The sequence below is a fragment of the Aethalodelphis obliquidens genome, unplaced genomic scaffold (assembly GCF_003676395.1).
Source record: "Aethalodelphis obliquidens isolate GAN/ISIS:26980383/991018 unplaced genomic scaffold, ASM367639v1 scaffold5, whole genome shotgun sequence".
Classification (NCBI taxonomy): domain Eukaryota; kingdom Metazoa; phylum Chordata; class Mammalia; order Artiodactyla; family Delphinidae; genus Aethalodelphis; species Aethalodelphis obliquidens.
In genome coordinates, this window is record NW_020837949.1 from 19,892,665 (window position 1) to 19,911,383 (window position 18,719).

The 18,719-nt window shown below is 41.3% G+C and overlaps 1 protein-coding gene across 3 annotated transcripts in view; it reads left to right on the forward strand.

Annotated features, from left to right (window-relative positions):
- The window catches only part of CHCHD3 (coiled-coil-helix-coiled-coil-helix domain containing 3), a 305,751-nt gene that overhangs the window by 262,213 nt on the left and 24,819 nt on the right, over window positions 1-18,719 (forward strand). For 2 of the 3 annotated variants that reach the window (XM_027101894.1, XM_027101896.1), the window contains exon 7: window positions 4,699-4,834. The exons of the other annotated variant lie outside the window; for it this stretch is intronic. In XM_027101894.1, the coding sequence (XP_026957695.1) occupies window positions 4,699-4,834 (136 nt within the window). The remainder of the gene's footprint in view (window positions 1-4,698; window positions 4,835-18,719) is intronic. 3 annotated transcript variants of the gene reach the window in all.

Sequence of the window (18,719 nt, forward strand, 5' to 3'; positions counted from 1 at the left end):
ACTTTTACTCAGGATCCTAAAACCTGGGGGAAGACTGATAATGCTTTCCCCTCCCTCCTTGCATATCACCTGCCTCCTGTGGATTCAGAGGACTGAGTTGTGATACTGATTCCTTTTTCTAAAGTCACCGGTTCCCGTGAAATATGCATTGTTGCAACCTGTTAAAAGATCAGAATCTCCTCCCCAACCCCCCGAAAAAATGAGAATTCCCCTTGTAGCGCCAACCATTCTCGTATCCACCCTGCACTCAACGAATGATTTTTGTGTCCGAGAGCGTTAGGAATTGTGGCTGCTCACTGATGGTCATTACATGACTTCTTGAGCCTTCCGAGTGGTATGAGGAGGGCTATCTCCACACTTTTCTCCCTTCTCTGAAATTACCTCATTATCCTTTTTGTTTATATTAGAACTAAAATGATGGGTAAGTAGTTTTCTCGAAATACAAAGCTCAGACCCACCTCAAAGAAGTTTCTAAGACATGAAAGTAGGAGAGGCAGCAGCAAAACCAACAGATAGCTCTAAAACAGATAACTAAGTGGAAATGTATTATACTAGAGTCTTTTTTCTTTTCTTTTTGGCTGCATTGGGTCTTCGTTGCTGCGCGCGGGCTTTCTCTAACTGCGGCGAGCGGGGGCTACTCTTTGTTGTGGTGCGTGGGCTTCTCATTGCGGTGGCTTCTCTTTTGCGGAGCACGGGCTCAGTAGTTATGGCTCGTGGGCTCTAGAGAGCAGGCTCAGTAGTTGTGGTGCACAGGCTCAGTTGCTCCATGGCATGTGGGATCTTCCCGGACCAGGGCTCAAACCCGTGTCCCCAGCATTGGCAGGCGGATTCTTAACCACTGCGCCACCAGGGAAACCCAATACTAGAATCTTAAGAAGAGAGTTCTGAATACTGCTTATTTATCTCAGCGTCATTTTTACCAAAACATCTTCATTTCTCTTTGACCAATTAATTCAACTTATAGGAAACTCTACAAAGGAAATCATCGTAGTGATAATTTTTGTCCATCACCATGGTGTTTTAAGCACTTAAAAATTAGAAACAGCCTAAATATGTATCTTTATTCTTTTCTGTTATTTTTTTCCCCCGAAGTTTCTACATTGATCTGTCAGTGTTATGAGAAGAATACTTGGATGTATTTTATTAGCTGCCTTTTAAGTGAATATTAGCATTAAACATTGGCAAAAAAATTGTTATACTGGCTACAGAATACCTACCAGGAATGCTTCTTTGGGTGTTGTTCTCTGTCCAGATCTTTGGTCTCCAGTTCTGCCATTGAATACCGTCAACGACCTCCTTGGCCCGAAGTACCACTGTGGGATGAGGTGGGGTAGGGCGGGAAGGGCAGAGGGCCAGCTTCTAGTGCTGGTGGGAGGAGGGAAGAGACAGGGAGCCACGTATAGAGTACAGAAAGGAAAAGCAACGGGAGGAGACAAGTGGTGGGATCCATCAAAAGTCCCCAATAATTTCAAGTCCACTAAACTGGATTTTTTCTTATTTTTGAGCAATATATATTTCCGTATAGCAACTTTATTCCACCCGTTCCTTTTTGGTAAGTATGTTTTTGGACAACTATTCTATCTCTCACTTCTTTATTATGGTTTTAAGTTCCCCAGATATTTCATCTTTCTCTTAACATTTGTCATTCACCATTTCTTTTTTTTAATCTTTTCATACAAAGATAGTAAATTGTTTAAATGTCTCTTGCTGCTGAGATTTAATTTTCCTTCTTGGGTATCTTGAAATTCTGCCTTTTGTTATTTTTACCTAATGGTGGCTTTTTCCATCAGCAGGAATGAAAGCAGTCAATAAAAATCAATTGTTGACTCAATGACTATATGGAGGGTTGACCATAATGCATATTGGAAATGTCTTTGAATCCCTTTTCCTGAATGGAAGGTGCCATGCTTGGGTTTTATGGCCTCCTAATGTTAGACAGTAATCTCATTTAGCATTTTCCCAAAGTGAAAACAGTGCATTAGGGCAGCATAACAGCATAGCAGATCAATACAGAGACAGAGCTTTGCCCTTACGGATTAATCCAAGCAGAATGTACCAGAGTCTAGTCCAGGAACTGGAAGACAATTATGTTGATTTCCACCCCTCTTTCCTCCATTCTACCATCTAATCATCAATACAGGTTGAAATGCGTACAAAAAGGATTTCTGAAAATGTCTGCGTTTGCGTGCACACACGCACTCTCACTCACACAGAACAGACTACCATACAGGAAATAAAGGGCCCTGGAAGTGAGTAGTATTGATTTGTGGTGGTAAAAGTATATTTTGACACCTTTCAAATTATGAATAACTCATGGACTTTAACTTGCATGACTAAATAGCTCAACCCAGGGTAAATGCTTACATATAACTTAAATTACCTCTTTCTAAGGAGTCCATAGTATTAGATGAATGAATCCCATTGTGAAGAGACTTTTTAGAAGGAAAAACAACCACAGCATCTTCCTTGTGATGAGCACTGTGTGGGAGCTCATTCTTTCTGGTCTTTTGCTGTGTGTTAATGGGGAGGGGCTGCATATCTGGTCGGGTTGCTTCTAGCCTTCTCTCCCATCTTCTTTCCCCCTGTTTTAAATCTAAGGTATATTGGAGGGACGATGGTCCTCCACACTAGGATAGCATGTAACCCTGCTTTCTCATGAACTGTTAAAGGCATTCGTCATATATTTGCTGGGTTCAGCTAACCTGATGCTTGATCTTATGTTATTTAGTCCAGGAGTGTGTCTTGCTATAATCAGTTAGTCGTAGCTGTGCGTCTACCCTTCGAAACACAGCTGACTCTTTTTAGATACTGATGTTCATGGTAGGGGATCAGGGAAATCTGTGTCCAGAGACATTCACAGACATCTGAACTTCAAAACCTTAAAGCGAGTTGAAACTCCTGGGATTGGATTTAAATTCTGTTCTTAGGTGTTTGGCCAAACAGTAAGGTAATGAATGAAAGAGTACAAGCAATGTTATCTCTGTGTCTACTTTTTTAGAGGGTAGTAGGAAGTAAATTCCCTTAGCGGCCAGTAACGTGGCTTGCGTTTCAGTTTTCTATTCTAGCAAAATATGTATACTAGCTTAGTGTGTTGGATAAAAGCAATGAGGAGACAGATTGTCAGCCAGGGGTTTCCTTATTGATGAGAAATATTTCTCCTGTGTTCTCTAGGGGTTTTTCAGAACTCATCAATTTAAAATAATGCTATTTCATGATTACTATGGAAATAACAAATTTAAATTCCAAGAGAAGAACTGATAAGAGGCTGGAACCTTTTGTATTAAGCAAAACTAATTTGAAAAAAAATGAATCCCTAGATTAAAGTGATAGTAATATATATGTTTTTCTGTGTATTTAGTCCTTATATTCCAAGTTCCTCTACCATTGTAACAAGAACATTTCATTTTTGTTTGCATAATCCATTTGGTTTATTTTATTATTATCATTTTTCAAGTGTATATTATCAGCTTTTTGGAAGCATTTATGTTTAGTAGTGCATATTCACTGAAAGCACTCTAACTAAAATCTTGAGATTTGTAAGTATAACTAGTAAAATTTTAGCTCAAGGAATTAAATTTTCTCTCCACGCATTTGTATTCTCAACAATTTATTGCATGACTTCTATAAGAGGGATCCATGTCGATAGCTGAGATAACAAAGAAAATAAGATGCAGTCCTTACTTGGGATTTGCATGCCAGTAAATTGCAGTAGACTGTAGTGTAGTGCATGGTAAAGGAAGTTAATACAGGTTAGGGGTCACCATAAAGGGAATGATAGACTCTGCTGTGGTTGGAGAGAGCTCTAGTGAAAGCCGTATAGAGGAGGTTGCACTTCAATACTTAGCTCAAGTATTGAAAGATGGGTAGGTATTTTCCAGATACATAGAACTGGGTGAGGCTTGGGTGCAGATCATTTCCAAAATCAAGAGCAGTGGAGACAAGACGTGAAGGGACGTGTAAGAACCAAACCCTGTACATGGTCTGGTTGAGGCAAAAGACTAGGCAGGAACCTGATCCAAAAGGACCTGCCTGTTGACCATGTATTTTATTTGGAAAGCAGATATTGTCTAGACTTACTACTAGAAAGAACCTTCTGGGAGGTAGGAGTGGAGGGTGAACGTTAAGAGAGAGAGAGACCCGTGAAGGTCATTGCTTGAATCCAGGATATAAATGATTAGGAATTAATGTAATGACAGTGAGTATGGAGAAAGGACTGGACTGCAGGATATCAAGCTTTGTGACCAACTGGAGGTGGGAACGGAAGAGAACATTGGGGCTCCCAGTTTCCTGAGTTAGCTGGCTGGGCTGAAGAGTAATTGGCCCCACTCACATGGTCACGTTTGAGGTAGGGTGGGAATGCTGCCCTGTCCAGAGAGGCTCGCAGTGGTGTCAATTAATAGAACTAATTTCACAGAAATCACTTATCTTTTTTTTTTTAACATCTTTATTGGAGTATAACTGCTTTACAATGTTGTGTTAGTTTCTGCTGTATAACAAGAAATCACTTAATCTTGTGTGATATCTTTCTTTAAAGGTCAAAGAAAATTATTGTTCTTAAACTTTTTTGTTTAAGAACAACTTTTTGGGGGGGGCGTTGTAACACTTATATCTTAGTTGATGTTTTATATATTTTTTTAGCTTTGTTCTTTATTCCGGTTGAAGACCATTTGTCTCAGTGGTCCCTGTTTTTGTTTCCAGGCGGTATGAGTGTCATCCCATCTGTGCCGATCTGCAGGCCCAAATTCTCCAGTGTTACCGCCAGAACACCCAGCAGACCCTCAGCTGCTCCGCTCTGGCCAGTCAGTACAAGCAGTGCGTCAATCAGGCCAAACAGGTGGGTGTACAAACCAGGAGCTAACTAGGGCAGCAGAGGAATAAAAAGCCCAACGTCATGGGCACTGGGAAGGACTCAGTAGGCTAATGTGTATGAAAAAGCTTTTTAAACCAAACTAGTCGTCATCAAGAATTGCTGTCATGAGTTGGTTAAGTTTTAATCACCTTTCATCCAGGTGGCTGAAGGAAGAGTCCGTTGTCTCCTTGTGTTCCACTTGCAGAAAAAAAAGGTTTTACATAAAGAATACCTTTTCTAGTTGCTTTGAACTTTTGTCCTCTACTTTATAATTGTGTCCTCAAGGTCATTGCCCCATATTTCTGGGCCAGTACTCAAAGCCAGCAAAGAGGAAGGATACATGTTAAGGGGCCAACAGCTTCAAGTCCATAAACAGCAAGTAGTCATGCAGAGAGTCTGGTTTAAAAAAACGAAAGGCAAACACAAAACTAAAATAAAAACCCACCATGGAAGCACCATTCAATCTTCTGCCAGTTGGTAGAGTCTAGTCAATTGGGCAGGGAAAGACAGGCCAGACATGGATCTAGGAAGCAATTTCCATCGCTTCTGTGTACCATAGCCATACTCTTCTCATGACCCTTCATATCAGAATAATATGATGATCACGGGACGTGTATTTTCTCTAATTTGTGTACTTTAGAAAGCTAATGATAAACGCTGAAGTAAATTATCAATTCTGGCAGGTCACGTAATTGCCTATCATTTAACTGATTTTGTTGGGTATAGGTTGTTCTGAGAGATGGAAATTGTTGGAAACCTTGGTTCTTTCTGCTGACAAATTCCCTAGACTTGACCTTCTAACCCAACTAAATCTAGTGTTTGAATTACACAGCATGCCTTCCTGCAGTCTAATTTGCTGTAGTTATAATAATCCCAGTTAGTATAAATTTCTAACACTCTGTGAATATCTGATGGGAGGGTAGTATTGTCTGGATATCTGGAAAATAACAACACTAGTAGAAAACATAGAACCAAGATTTATTAAAAGCCTGTGTTGTCTTTAAAAGCCGTGTGGCTCAAGGCTTTTTTCTTTTTTTTTTTTTTCCCTCCTTAGCATTTATTTTTTCTATTTTTTAACATCTTTATTGGATGTTTAAAATGGTGTGTTAGTTTCTGCTGTATAACAAAGTGAATCAGCTGTACATATACATATATCCCCTCCCCCTTGTGTCTCCCTTGCACCCTACCTATCCCACCCCTCTAGGTCGTCACAAAAGGCTTCTTTCTTTTTCTTGTTTATACGGCACTTGCCTAACTCTTAGTAGTGTGCCAGGGATACCTTTCTTTTAAGATCTTTGGTAGAAGTAGTGTTGCTGATGTTAAGTTAGCACATTTTATTTGTTAAAAACAGCTTCTGATATGTTCTTAACAATCTCCAACCTTCAATTTTAATACTGACTGAAGCAGGTGGAACCTGTAAGTTGGGCTCATGGGTTTTTCTAGCTGATGTTAGTTCTGTATTAAGGCGGGGGTGGTAGTGCACATAATGGCGGAGACAAAGTGCGTGTTTTGACACTGGTGTCTTGTAACATAGGTGCCTGTGTCCACAGTGATCTGTACCGTTACTGAAGTAGCACCTGCAAGGGTGTCTGGAGTATTGACTTCATCCTGATGGTCTGGGTTGTGTTGAACTGTCTGCACACAGCCCCATGAGACCAATAGCATACATTTACAGAGCAAACCAAGAGTTATATAACTTGTGGCAAAATCAGGCATGCTACATGGCGCAACAGAGTTTGAATTGGGCAAATCTGAGTTTGTATCCAAGCTCTTTTATTGGCTCTGTAACCTTGGGCCTTGATTTTTCTCATCTGTTAAGTGAGGTAATGAAATTTGCAGTGTTGTGAGGATTCCATTTCTATAAAGTATTCAATAAGTCTAAATTTTTTTCCTTCTTTCCTCACTTGCCTTATTCTGTGCTGAAACCAGCTTAAACAAATCGGCCAAAAGCGTCAAATTATTACTAGTGATTCCAAAGGGGACCTCCCGTCCTCCCCTCCCCACCCGGCCCCCCTGCCCATCTGCAGCATAATTTAATGTTTTCAATGAGTATGTTTCAGGTGACTATTGTTTTTACAACTGTTATATTCAAATATTAGAGTATATAACAGCAGCTGATATGAAAAAGATATGTCCACAAGACCTTATTTTAAACCTAAGATAGGCAGCATTGAAATGGGAAGTAACCAAGAAACAGTAAAACCTTGTATGTCTGTAGATTTAGATTTCAAGGTCATTTCACATCCATTCTCTTACTTGTTTTTTATGACAACCTGAGATGTAAATAGAGATGGTTTTATTTTCACCATTTTACAGTTGAGAGAATTGAAACCCAGGGAAGTCATGGTGGTAAATTTAACAACTAAACCAAGATAGACCTTGCCATAAAAACAAATTTAAAAATACATAGTGTTTGGCTTTTCAGTTGTGTGTGTGAAGGGACATCCAGTATCCACTAATACAGAAATAAGGCAGTGAGGGAAGATGTGAACGATAATCATGAAGTGAAGGGAAAAAAACCTGAAGATCAAATGAAGTAGTCATTGAGACTGAAAGTAACAGAAAGGAGGGTGGGATTATAAAGGCCATGAGCAAAGGTGTAGTTTAGCGCTGCCCCATTTTAGGACCATGCCAAACCAAGATGGCCAGCGGAGGTTATGTCAGTATTTCATGAGTAGTCACTTTTCCACTAACACCACGTTTTCCGTGTGTGTGTGTGTGTGTGTGTGTGAAGCTAGTCTAACCTTGTGACTCTAGCTCCGCCCCTCTTGTTAAAAGGGACTTTGGCAGGATACGTGGTCCTAATCATTTGTTGTTACAGTTCCTGACTGGTCCACAACCCCTTCTTGAGTTTCCTTGTAAAATCTAAAGAACAAGCTGGAAAGGCTGAGATACTAAACACAACAACCCATTAGGTCATGTTGTCCATTTCCGGCATAGTGCAAGAGTTTTCCCTTTGGAATAATTCCAGTAGCCAAATCCATTCCACTTTTTTAAGTGACTCATAAAATTGCGCTTTCACTGGTTCCCTTGGGGCATTGTTCTCTACACTAATAGATTTTACTGATAGGAAAATTTCCGGATATTCCTTAGCCTTACTTTTCGTCTCTTATTCATCCACTTATTCACATCAATCTTTCTTCAGCTAGTCTTAAACAGTCCTCACGGGTCAACATGAGACATTTAGACTGTTACTTCCAGTGTATTAAGTTATGTGTTCTTCATAATGGTAAAGAAATATTCAATTGCTGTAATTATTACTTCTCAGACTTAAAAACTACTGGATAGCTATATGAGATACAGCACTTAAAAATATAGGAGGACACTGATTGATAAACTTCTGTGTCTTTTATTTCTCATATCTGCTTAGCCTCATAGCTTTCTATAAACTCCCCAAGATTGAATTACCTGTTCTTACCATCAAAACCTGATTCCCATTCAGTCTTGCTTCACGTACGTGACAGGAGACTGGAAGGGAGGGAGCAATGGGAAGCCAGTAGTACTGGCCCACTAGTGGACCAAAATGTGCCCAAGGCTTATAAAAGGGGGGTGTGTACAAAGGGCTTGCTTCCAGATCTGCATTGCCTCTGCTCCCTGGGACACCCCACTGCCCCTCATTTACTTGCAGAATCCAGCTGCTTAGGGGTAACAATTCTAAGCATTCCAGCTCTTTCGCCAGCCCTGCTGCTATTGACAGAAAGGTTCGGAAACTGACTGGACTCTTGAACATTCTGTGCTCGCCAAAGGCGAGAGTTTGTGGGAAATGCTGGAACGTTCTAACCTAGTCATGGAGACCTGGGCTTCATTTTCTTTTTTGGTAAATTAAGGGTTTGAACTAGGTGATCCACAAGGGCCTCACAGCTGTTACTTATGGCTGATTGTACTTCTATGTCTGAGAGCAGGCCGCAGGCCCCACGAGCACCCAGGTTCCTGAGCACATTCAAGTTAAGAGACGTGGGCTGTTTGGCCCGAGCAGCATCTCTGCTCTGGTTGCGTCCAGCATTTGTGCCTCTGCTTCTTTTTTTTTTTTTTTAACATCTTTATTGGAGTATAATTGCTTTACAATGGTGTGTTAGTTTCTGCTTTATAACAAAGTGGATCAGTTATACATATACATATGTTCCCATATCTCCTCCCTCTTGCGTCTCCCTCCCTCCCACCCTCCCTATCCCACCCCTCCAGGCTGTCACAAAGCACCGAGCTGATCTCTCTGTGCTATGCGGCTGCTTCCCACTAGCTATTTTACGTTTGGTAGTGTGTATATGTCCATGCCACTCTCTCACTTTGTCACAGCTCACCCTTCCCCCTCCCCATATCCTCAAGTCCATTCTCTAGTAGGTCTGTGTCTTTATTCCTGTCTTACCCCTAGGTTCTTCATGACATTTTTTTTTGTTAGATTCCATACATATGTGTTAGCATACATATTTGTCTTTCTCTTTCTGACTTACTTTACTCTGTATGACAGACTCTAGGTCCATCCACCTCACTACAAATAACTTAATTTCGTTTCTTTTTATGGCTGAGTAATATTCCATTGTATATATGTGCCACATCTTCTTTATCCATTCATCCGATGATGGACACTTAGGTTGTTTCCATCCCCTGGCTATTGTAAATAAAGCTGCAAAAAACATTTTGGTACATGACTCTTTTTGAATTACGGTTTTCTCAGGGTAGATGCCCAGTAGTGGGATTGCTGGGTCATATGGTAGTTCTATTGGTAGTTTTTTAAGGAACCTCCATACTGTTCTCCATAGTGGCTGTACCAATTCACATTCCCACTAGCAGTGCAAGAGTGTTCCCTTTTCTCCACACCCTCTCCAGCATTTATTGTTTCTAGATTTTTTGATGATGGCCATTCTGACCGGTGTGAGATGATATCTCATTGTCGTTTTGATTTGCATTTCTCTAATGATTAATGATGTTGAGCGTTCTATCATGTGTTTGTTGGCAATCTGTTTATCTTCTTTGGAGAAATGTTTATTTAGGTCTTCTGCCCATTTTTGGATTAGGTTGTTTTTTTGTTATTGAGCTTCAAGAGCTGCTTGTAAATTTTGGAGATTAATCCTTTGTCAGTTTCTTCATTTGAAAATATTTTCTCCCATTTTGAGGGTTGTCTTTTCGTCTTGTTTATGGTTTCCTTTGCTGTGCAAAAGCTTTTAAGTTTCATTAGGTTGCATTTTTGTTTTTTCTTTCCATTTCTCTAGGAGATGGGTCAAAAAGGATCTTACTGTGATTTATGTCATAGAGTGTTCTGCCTATGTTTTCCTCTAAGAGTTTGATAGTTTCTGGCCTTACATTTAGGTCTTTAATCCATTTTGAGCTTATTTTTGTGTATGGTGTTAGGGAGTGTTCTAATCTCATACTTCTACATGTACCTGTCCAGTTTTCCCAGCACCACCTATTGAAGAGGCTGTCTGTTCTCCATTGTACATTCCTGCCTCCTTTATCAAAGATAAGGTGACCATATGTGCTTGTGTTTATCTCTGGGCTTTCTATCCTGTTCCACTGATCTATATTTCTGTTTTTGTGCCAGTACCATACTGTCTTGCTTACTGTAGCTTTGTAGTATAGTCTGAAGTCAGGGAGCCTGATTCCTCCAGTTCCGTTTTCAGTTCTCAAGATTGCTTTGGCTATTCGGGGTCTTTTGTGTTTCCATACAAATTGTGAAATTTTTGGTTGTAGTTCTGTGAAAAATGCCAGTGGTAGCTTGATAGGGATTGCATTGAATCTGTAGATTGCTTTGGGTAGTAGAGTCATTTTCACAATGTTGATTCTTCCAGTCCAAGAACATGGTATATCTCTCCATCTATTTGTATCATCTTTAATCTCTTTCATCAGTGTCTTATAATTTTCTGCATACAGGTCTTTTGTCTCCTTAGGTAGGTTTATTCCTAGATATTTTATTCTTTTTGTTGCAGTGGTAAATGGGAGTGTTTTCTTGATTTCACTGTCAGATTTTTCATCGTTAGTGTATAGGAATGCCAGAGATTTCTGTGCATTAATTTTGTACCCTGCTACTTTACCAAATTCATTGATTGGCTCTAGTAGTTTTCTGGTAGCATCTTTAGGATTCTCTATGTATAGTATGATGTCATCTGCAAACAGTGACAGCTTTACTTCTTCTTTTCCGATTTGGATTCCTTTTATTTCCTTTTCTTCTGTGATTGCTGTGGCTAAAACTTCCAAAACTATGTTGAATAAGAGAGGTGAGAGTGGGCAACCTTGTCTTGTTCCTGATCTTAGGGGAAATGCTTTCAGTTTTTCACCATTGAGGATGATGTGCGCTGTGGGTTTGTCATATATGGCCTTTATTATGTTGAGGAAAGTTCCCTCTATGCCTACTTTCTGCAGGGTTTTTATCATAGATGGGTGTTGAATTTTGTCGAAAGCTTTCTCTGCATCTATTGAGATGATCATATGGTTTTTCTCCTTCAATTTGTTAATATGGTTTATCACATTGATAGATTTGCGTATATTGAAGAATCCTTGCATTCCTGGAATAAACCCCACTTGATCATGGTGTATGATCCTTTTAATGTGCTGTTGGATTCTGTTTGCTAGTATTTTGTTGAGGATTTTTGCATCTATGTTCATCAGTGATATTGGCCTGTAGTTTTCTTTCTTTGTGACATCCTTGTCTGGTTTTGGTATAAGGGTGATGGTGGCCTCGTAGAAGGAGTTTGGGAGTGTTCCTCCCTCTGCTATATTTTGGAAGAGTTTGAGAAGGATAGGTGTTAGCTCTTCTCTAAATGTTTGATAGAATTCGCCTGTGAAGCCATCTGGTCCTGGGCTTTTGTTTGTTGGAAGATTTTTAATCAGAGTTTCAATTTCAGTGCTTGTGATTGGTCTGTTCATATTTTCTATTTCTTCCTGATTCAGTCTTGGCAGGTTGTGCATTTCTAAGAATTTGTCCATTTCTTCCAGGTTGTCCATTTTATTGGCATAGAGTTGCTTGTAGTAATCTCTCATGATCTCTTTTATTTCTGCAGTGTCAGTTGTTACCTCTCCTTTTTCATTTCTAATTCTATTGATTTGAGTCTTCTCCCTTTTTTTCTTGATGAGTCTGGCTAGTGGTTTATCTATTTTGTTTATCTTCTCAAAGAACCAGCTTTTAGTTTTATTGATCCTTGCTTTTGTTTCCTTCATTTCTTTTTCATTTATTTCTGATCTGATTTTTATGATTTCTTTCCTTCTGCTAGCTTTGGGGTTTTTTTGTTCTTCTTTCTCTAATTGCTTGAGGTGCAAGGTTAGGTTGTTTATTCGAGATGTTTCCTGCTTCTTAAGGTGGGCTTGTATTGCTATAAAGTTCCCCCTTAGAACTGCTTTTGCTGCATCCCATAGGTTTTGGGTCCTTGTGTCTCCATTGTCATTTGTTTCTAGGTATTTTTTGATTTCCTCTTTGATTTCTTCAGTGATCACTTCATTATTAAGTAGTGTATTGTTTAGCCTCCATGTGTTTGTATTTTTTACAGATCTTTTCCTGTAATTGATATCTAGTCTCATGGCGTTGTGGTCAGAAAAGATACTTGATACAATTTCAATTTTCTTAAATTTACCAAGGCTTGATTTGTGACCCAAGATATGATCTATCCTGGAGAATGTTCCATGAGCACTTGAGAAAAATGTCTATTCTGTTGTTTTTGGATGGAGTGTCCTATAAATATCAATTAAGTCCATCTTGTTTAATGTATCATTTAAAGCTTGTGTTTCCTTATTTATTTTCATTGTGGATGATCTGTCCATGGGTGAAAGTGGGGTGTTAAAGTCCCCTACTATGAATGTGTTACTGTGGATTTCCCCTTTATGGCTGTTAATATTTGCCTTATGTATTGAGGTGCTCCTATGTTGGGTGCAGAAATATTTACAATTGTTATATCTTCTTCTTGGATCGATCCCTTGATCATTATGTAGTGTCCTTCTTTGTCTCTTCTAATAGTCTTTATTTTAAAGTCTATTTTGTGTGATATGAGAATTGCTACTCCAGCTTTCTTTTGGTTTCCATTTTCATGGAATATCTTTTTCCATCCCCTTACTTTCAGTATGTATGTGTGTGTAGGTCTGAAGTGGGTCTCTTGTAGACAGCATATATATGGGTTTTGTTTTTGTATCTATTCAGCCAGTCTGTGTCTTTTGGTGGGAGCATTTAGTCCATTTACATTTAAGGTAATTATCGATATGTATGTTCCTTTTCCCATTTTCTTAATTGTTTTGGGTTTGTTATTGTTGGTCTTTTCCTCCTCTTGTGTTTCTTGCCTAGAGAAGTTCCTTTAGCAGTTGTTGTAAAGCTGGTTTGGTGGTGCTGAACTCTCTCAGGTTGTACTTGTCTGTAAAGGTTTTAATTTGTGCATCAAATCTGAATGAGATCCTTGCTGGGTAGAGTAATCTTTGTTGTAGGTTTTTCTCCTTCATCACTTTAAATATGTCCTGCCAGTCCCTTCTGGCTTGCAGAGTTTCTGCTGAAAGATCAGCTGTTAACCTTATGGGGATTACCCTGTGTGTTATTTGCTGTTTTTCCTTTGCTCCTTTTAATATGTTTTCTTTGTATTTAATTTTTGACAGTTTGATTAAATTGTGTCTTGGCGTGTTTCTCCTTGGATTTATCCTATATGGGACTCTCTGTGCTCCTGGACTTGATTAACTATTTCCTTTCCCGTATTAGGGAAAGTTTTCAACTATAATCTCTTGACATATTTTCTCAGTCCCTTTCTTTTTCTCTTCATCTTCTGGGACCCCTATAATTCAAATGTTGGTGCGTTTAATGTTGTCCCAGAGGTCTCTGAGACAGCCCTCAGTTCTTTTCATTCTTTTTTCTTTATTCTGCTCTGCAGTAGTTATTTCCACTATTTTATCTTCCAGGTCACTTATACGTTCTTCTGCCTCAGTTATTCTGCTATTGATCCCATCTAGAGTATTTTTAATTTCATTTATTGTGTGTTCATCGTTGCTTGTTTCATCTTTAGTTCTTCTAGGTCCTTGTTAAATGTTTCTTGCATTTTGTCTATTCTATTTCCAGAATTTTGGATCATCTTTACTATCATTATTCTGAATTCTTTTTCAGGTAGACTGCCTATTTCCTCTTCATTTGTTAGGTCTGGTGGTTTTTATATTGCTCCTTCATCTGCTGTGTGTTTTCCTGTCTTCTCATTTTGCTTATCTTACTTTGTTTGGGGTCTTCTTTTTGTAGGCTGCAGGTTCGTAGTTCCCATTGTTTTTGGTGTCTGTCCCCAGTGGCTAAGGTTGGTTCAGTGGGTTGTGTAGGCTTCCTGGTGGAGGGGACTAGTGCCTGTGTTCTGGTGGATGAGGCTGGATCTTGTCTTTCTGGTGGGTAGGTCCACGTCTGGTGGTGTGTTTTGGGGTGTCTGTGGACTTATTATGCTTTTAGGAAGCCTCTCTGCTAATGGGTGGGGTTCTATTCCTGTCTTGCTAGTTATTTGGCATAGGGTGTCCGGCACTGTGGCTTGCTGGTCTTTGAGTGAAGCTGGGTGCTGGTGTTGAGATGGAGATCTCTGGGAGATTTTCGCCATTTGATATTATGTGGAACTGGGAGGTCTCTTATGGACCAGTGTCCTGAAGTTGGCTCTCCCACCTCAGAGGCACAGCACTAACTCCTGGCTGCAGCACCAAGAGCCTTTTATCCACACGGCTCAGAATAAAAGGGAGAAAAAGAAAGAAAGAAAGAAAGAAAGGGAGGGAAGGAGGGAGGGAAGGAGGGAGGGAGGGAGGGAGGAAGGAAGGAACGAAGGAAGGGAAGGAAGGAAGGAAGGATAAAGTAAAATAAAGTAAGATAAAATAAAATAAAGTTATTATAATAAAAAATAATTATTTAGAAAAAAAATTTTTTTATTAAAAAAAACGGACGGATATAACCCTAGGACAAATGGTGAAAGCAAAGCTATACAGACAAAATCTCACAGAGAAGAATACACGTACACACTCACAAAAAGAGGAAAAGGGGAAAAAATAATAAATCTTGCTCCCAAAGTCCACCTCCTCAATTTGGGATGATTCGTTGTGTACTCATGTATTCCACAGATGCAGAGTACATTAAGTTGATTGTGGATATTTAATCCGCTGCTCCTGAGGCTGCTGGGAGAGATTTCCCTTTCTTGCTTTGTTCTCACAGCTCCCGGGGCTCAGCTTTCTATTTGGCCCCGCCTCTGCGTGTAGGTCGCTGAAGGGCGTCTCTTCTTTGCTCAGACAGGACGGGGTTATAGGAGCAACTGACTCGGGGGCTCTGGCTCACTCAGGCCGGAGGGAGGAAGGGGTGCAGATGTGGGGCGAGTCTGCGGTGGCAGAGGCCGGCGTGAGGCACGCCGTGCGTTCTCCCAGGGAAGTTGTCCCTGGATCACGGGACCCTGGCAGTGGCGGGCTGCACAGGCTCCCAGGAGGGGAGATATGGATAGTGACCTGTGCTCGCACGCAGGCTTCTTGGTGGCGGCAGCAGCAGCCTTAGCGTCTCATGCCCGTCTCTGGGGTCCACGCTGTTAGCCGCGCCTGTTCCTCTGCTTCTTAGAGTTTGCTGTCAGCCTTAAGCTTCCCCTCCAGAAAGACAGCTGCACTTCTGATTGCTCTGCATGTTGCCTAGTCTTTCCTTGAAGCTCGTACTCCCGACAGCCCTGAGGAAGCCGGGGTGGCAGAATGAACTGGGAGTGGGTGAAAACAGTCTCTCAGTTTCTCCGAAGTCTTTGGAGTGAAAAATGGCTATCTCAGTTCTGCCTGGTAGAATGGAGCTCGCCGGCTGATAAACTGCATTAGAGAAAGCAGGCTGCGTCCCTCAGCCAGCCCTAGGCTACCCTGTACTGTGCTGGCTTCCACCCCGTGGGCCACGGACCCTTGGTGGTAAGGGATTGTGGAGATGGAGCAGGAAACCGGATCAGAAGAGCCAAGGAAAGACCAGGACTAAAAGTAAGGGCCAGACCCAGGAGATGCCCAAGGGACAGAGGTGAGTGTGGAGGCTGTAGTCAGATGATGGAGGCCAGGTGGGCTCTGATAAACCGTAGCCGAGGGTGAAATCAGCAGGTGGGCAGTGGGGCAAGCAGCTCAGCTAAAGGAAGGACCGAAATGAGGACATCTTATAAGTGAGTCACCTCCACTTAGGTCTGTGTGCTTCCTGCTGATCTCTTTGAGGAGAACAAAAAGTTACTCGACTGTAACGGGGAGCATGGGGTCAAGACCTTGATAAATGAGGCCGGATCCTAACATGAAGTTATTCCATTCCAAGATTAGTGTACCTAACTCTTCATTTCAAAAATGTAAACGACACCTCCAGTCTGTGCTTTCCTCCAAAATAGAATACCTCAAGATCAGTCCCTGTAGAGGAATTTGCCCTGGCAGAACGTGTCAGCGTTCTTGAGGACAGTACATTTTCTGACCCCTTGTACTCGGATTTATGTTAGACCAGGGCTCAAGTACATCCCTGTTCTTTGAGTATGAAGAGCACCTGGAAGCATATTAGGAGCTGTCACTTTAGAAACCAGAATTCTTGAAAGAAAAACCTAGTGCCAGAACAAGCTGTACTTTATTATTGTTTTCAGATGAGCTATAAATTCCATGTAAATGGTTTCATAGACTCAGAAGCTGTTAGAGCTAGAAGGACATCGAAATCTTGTAACCTAAACACACCTTTTCACTTGGAAAAATTAACAGCGAGAGAATTTCAGTGATCTGTAGATGGGGCAGAGTCCAGACCAGGCTAATGTGATGCCAGACGCAGTACGCTGTTCCCTATAACATCAGATCGCAGACATGGGTGATCCGAATCACCTGGGGAGTTTATTTAAAATGCACATGCCTGGTCCATCCCCAAGAATCGGATTCAGGTCTGAGGTGGGACCTGAACATCTGAACTTCGAACAAATTCCCCAGGTACCTCTGTACACGGAGTCTGAGAACCACAGCTCTGGAGCCCGTTGGCCTGAACTGCATGAGAGGTCTTCAACCTCTCAGAGGTCCTGCCAAGGCTCCCCGCTTTCGGGAGATACGGAGCTGCTGGTCACTGCCTACCGGGTCTGAGCCACCTGCAGAGGTCTGATCAGACTCACTAGTTCCTTTCTCAACCTCGGGAACAAATCAGAAGATGTCTTGGACAGAGGGCAGTAGTCTCTGAAAAAGAAGTTCTCTTCTCCCGTCCTCTTGCCCCCACTGAAACTGTAGGTGCTTGCAGATGAGGGACCACACCCGGTTTTTCTGGGAGAAAAGCACCGGCCTGGGAGGAGAGAGGCACCAGCCGAGGAAACAGTCCCCTGACCAGCTCACAACTGTGACTGGACCCTTCCTTGGCTCTGCTGCTTCCAGTCACCCTGCTCCCCCACCCCTGGACCCACATCAGAGGCCCGCCTCCTTAAGCACATTGCTTCCGGAGGACACAGATGCCCACCTTCAGGGAGCGCGAAGATAAATCAAGAAGGTTCACTTTCTGGGAAGGCTCACGGGAGTGTGCTTCTATTGTGTCTGAAGGCTTCTTTATCATCACCACCTAATGACATTTATTAATCGCCCAGCTGGGCTGCTTATCCCCAGGAGGACGCGTGAGCGGTCCAGAAGAGCTTTCCCATCCTTCCGTGGGGCTGCCCTTCGCATTCGGAGTCACATCAACGCAAACTAAATTCCAAAGTTTAGATTTCTTACCCCAGCCTCTTCCATCATAGGAATCCTTTTCTAAACTGCTTTCTGCGGGTAATACTTGCTTTATGGCATTTTCTTTTTTTTTTTAATCTGGGTTCAATAGAAGAAGTATTACCATGGTAATAGACTTTCATTTTTCTTAATAGGCACTTCTTTTCTAGTACTTATGCTTCAGGAGTTAGGAGTGCAGTATGTTTGTGTTTTGTCTGTTATTACAGCAAGTTGTATAAACAGTTAATTACTTGTAACTTAATTTGAATATCACACAGAGCATGTGTTATAAGAAAAGATGAAAGTAGACCCAGGCCTAAAAACGTTAAGCTGCGTTTCCTTCAAAGTGGAAAGAATAAAGAACAGCACTTGGTGGGGGGAGGAGACAGATACTGAAAACAAAATAAGTTAGCTAATCAAATTTTCAGGTGGCCAGGAGTAGTTGGTGCACAGGCAAAGCATGCGTTATGCTTCTCATAAATTGAATTTATTGATTACTTTCCCTTCTTTCTCACTTACAATCTTCTCCTTCTGTCTCTCTCACTCCCTTTTCCTCCTGGGAGGCTCCATTCTCTTCCACTCCCCACTTTTCCTGTCCCTCCTTAGTGAAAACTCAGGTATGTCAGGACGTATTTCCATTTTAGTTTTCTCCCCGTAAACCTTACCCCTGTAAGCGTTCCTTCTTCCGTACCGAACTTTACTAGGTCTTTGAAATCTTGGTAAGATGCTGGGTAAGCTCAGACAGAGACAAGCACTCTGAACGATATCCTTTTTTAAAAAAACCCAATTTTTATTGTCATGATGGTTGCGAGCAATCCAGGGTTGCCCTAATTCCTCTTAAATATATTGAGAGAACAAGTAGCTGACACACTGCTACGATAGTCGCCCCTCCAAGAAAGCTGTAATTCAAAAAAGTTGATGAGATTACTGTATAACAAAAATATTAGAGGAAAACAATTAAGATCGTCTTAATCAATGGAAGTGACACACAGCCTCTGGTCCCCAGGGGATCTGCTCCTGTCTGACACGGTGGGCTGCAGGTCCTTCCTTCCTCAGTAGCTGGAATCAGAGAGAGAGACTTGGGAAAAGAGCAGTGTGGGTGCCTGAACCATTCTCTCCTTTTATTAATTTACCCAGCCATTTGTGAAAGGTGTTCCTGCAGGCCCCAGTACGTGAACGATGAGCAAACGCTAGGAATTTCTTTCTCCACAGTGAGTGTTAGCAGTTCCTCAAATGAAGGAAGCAATTTTGT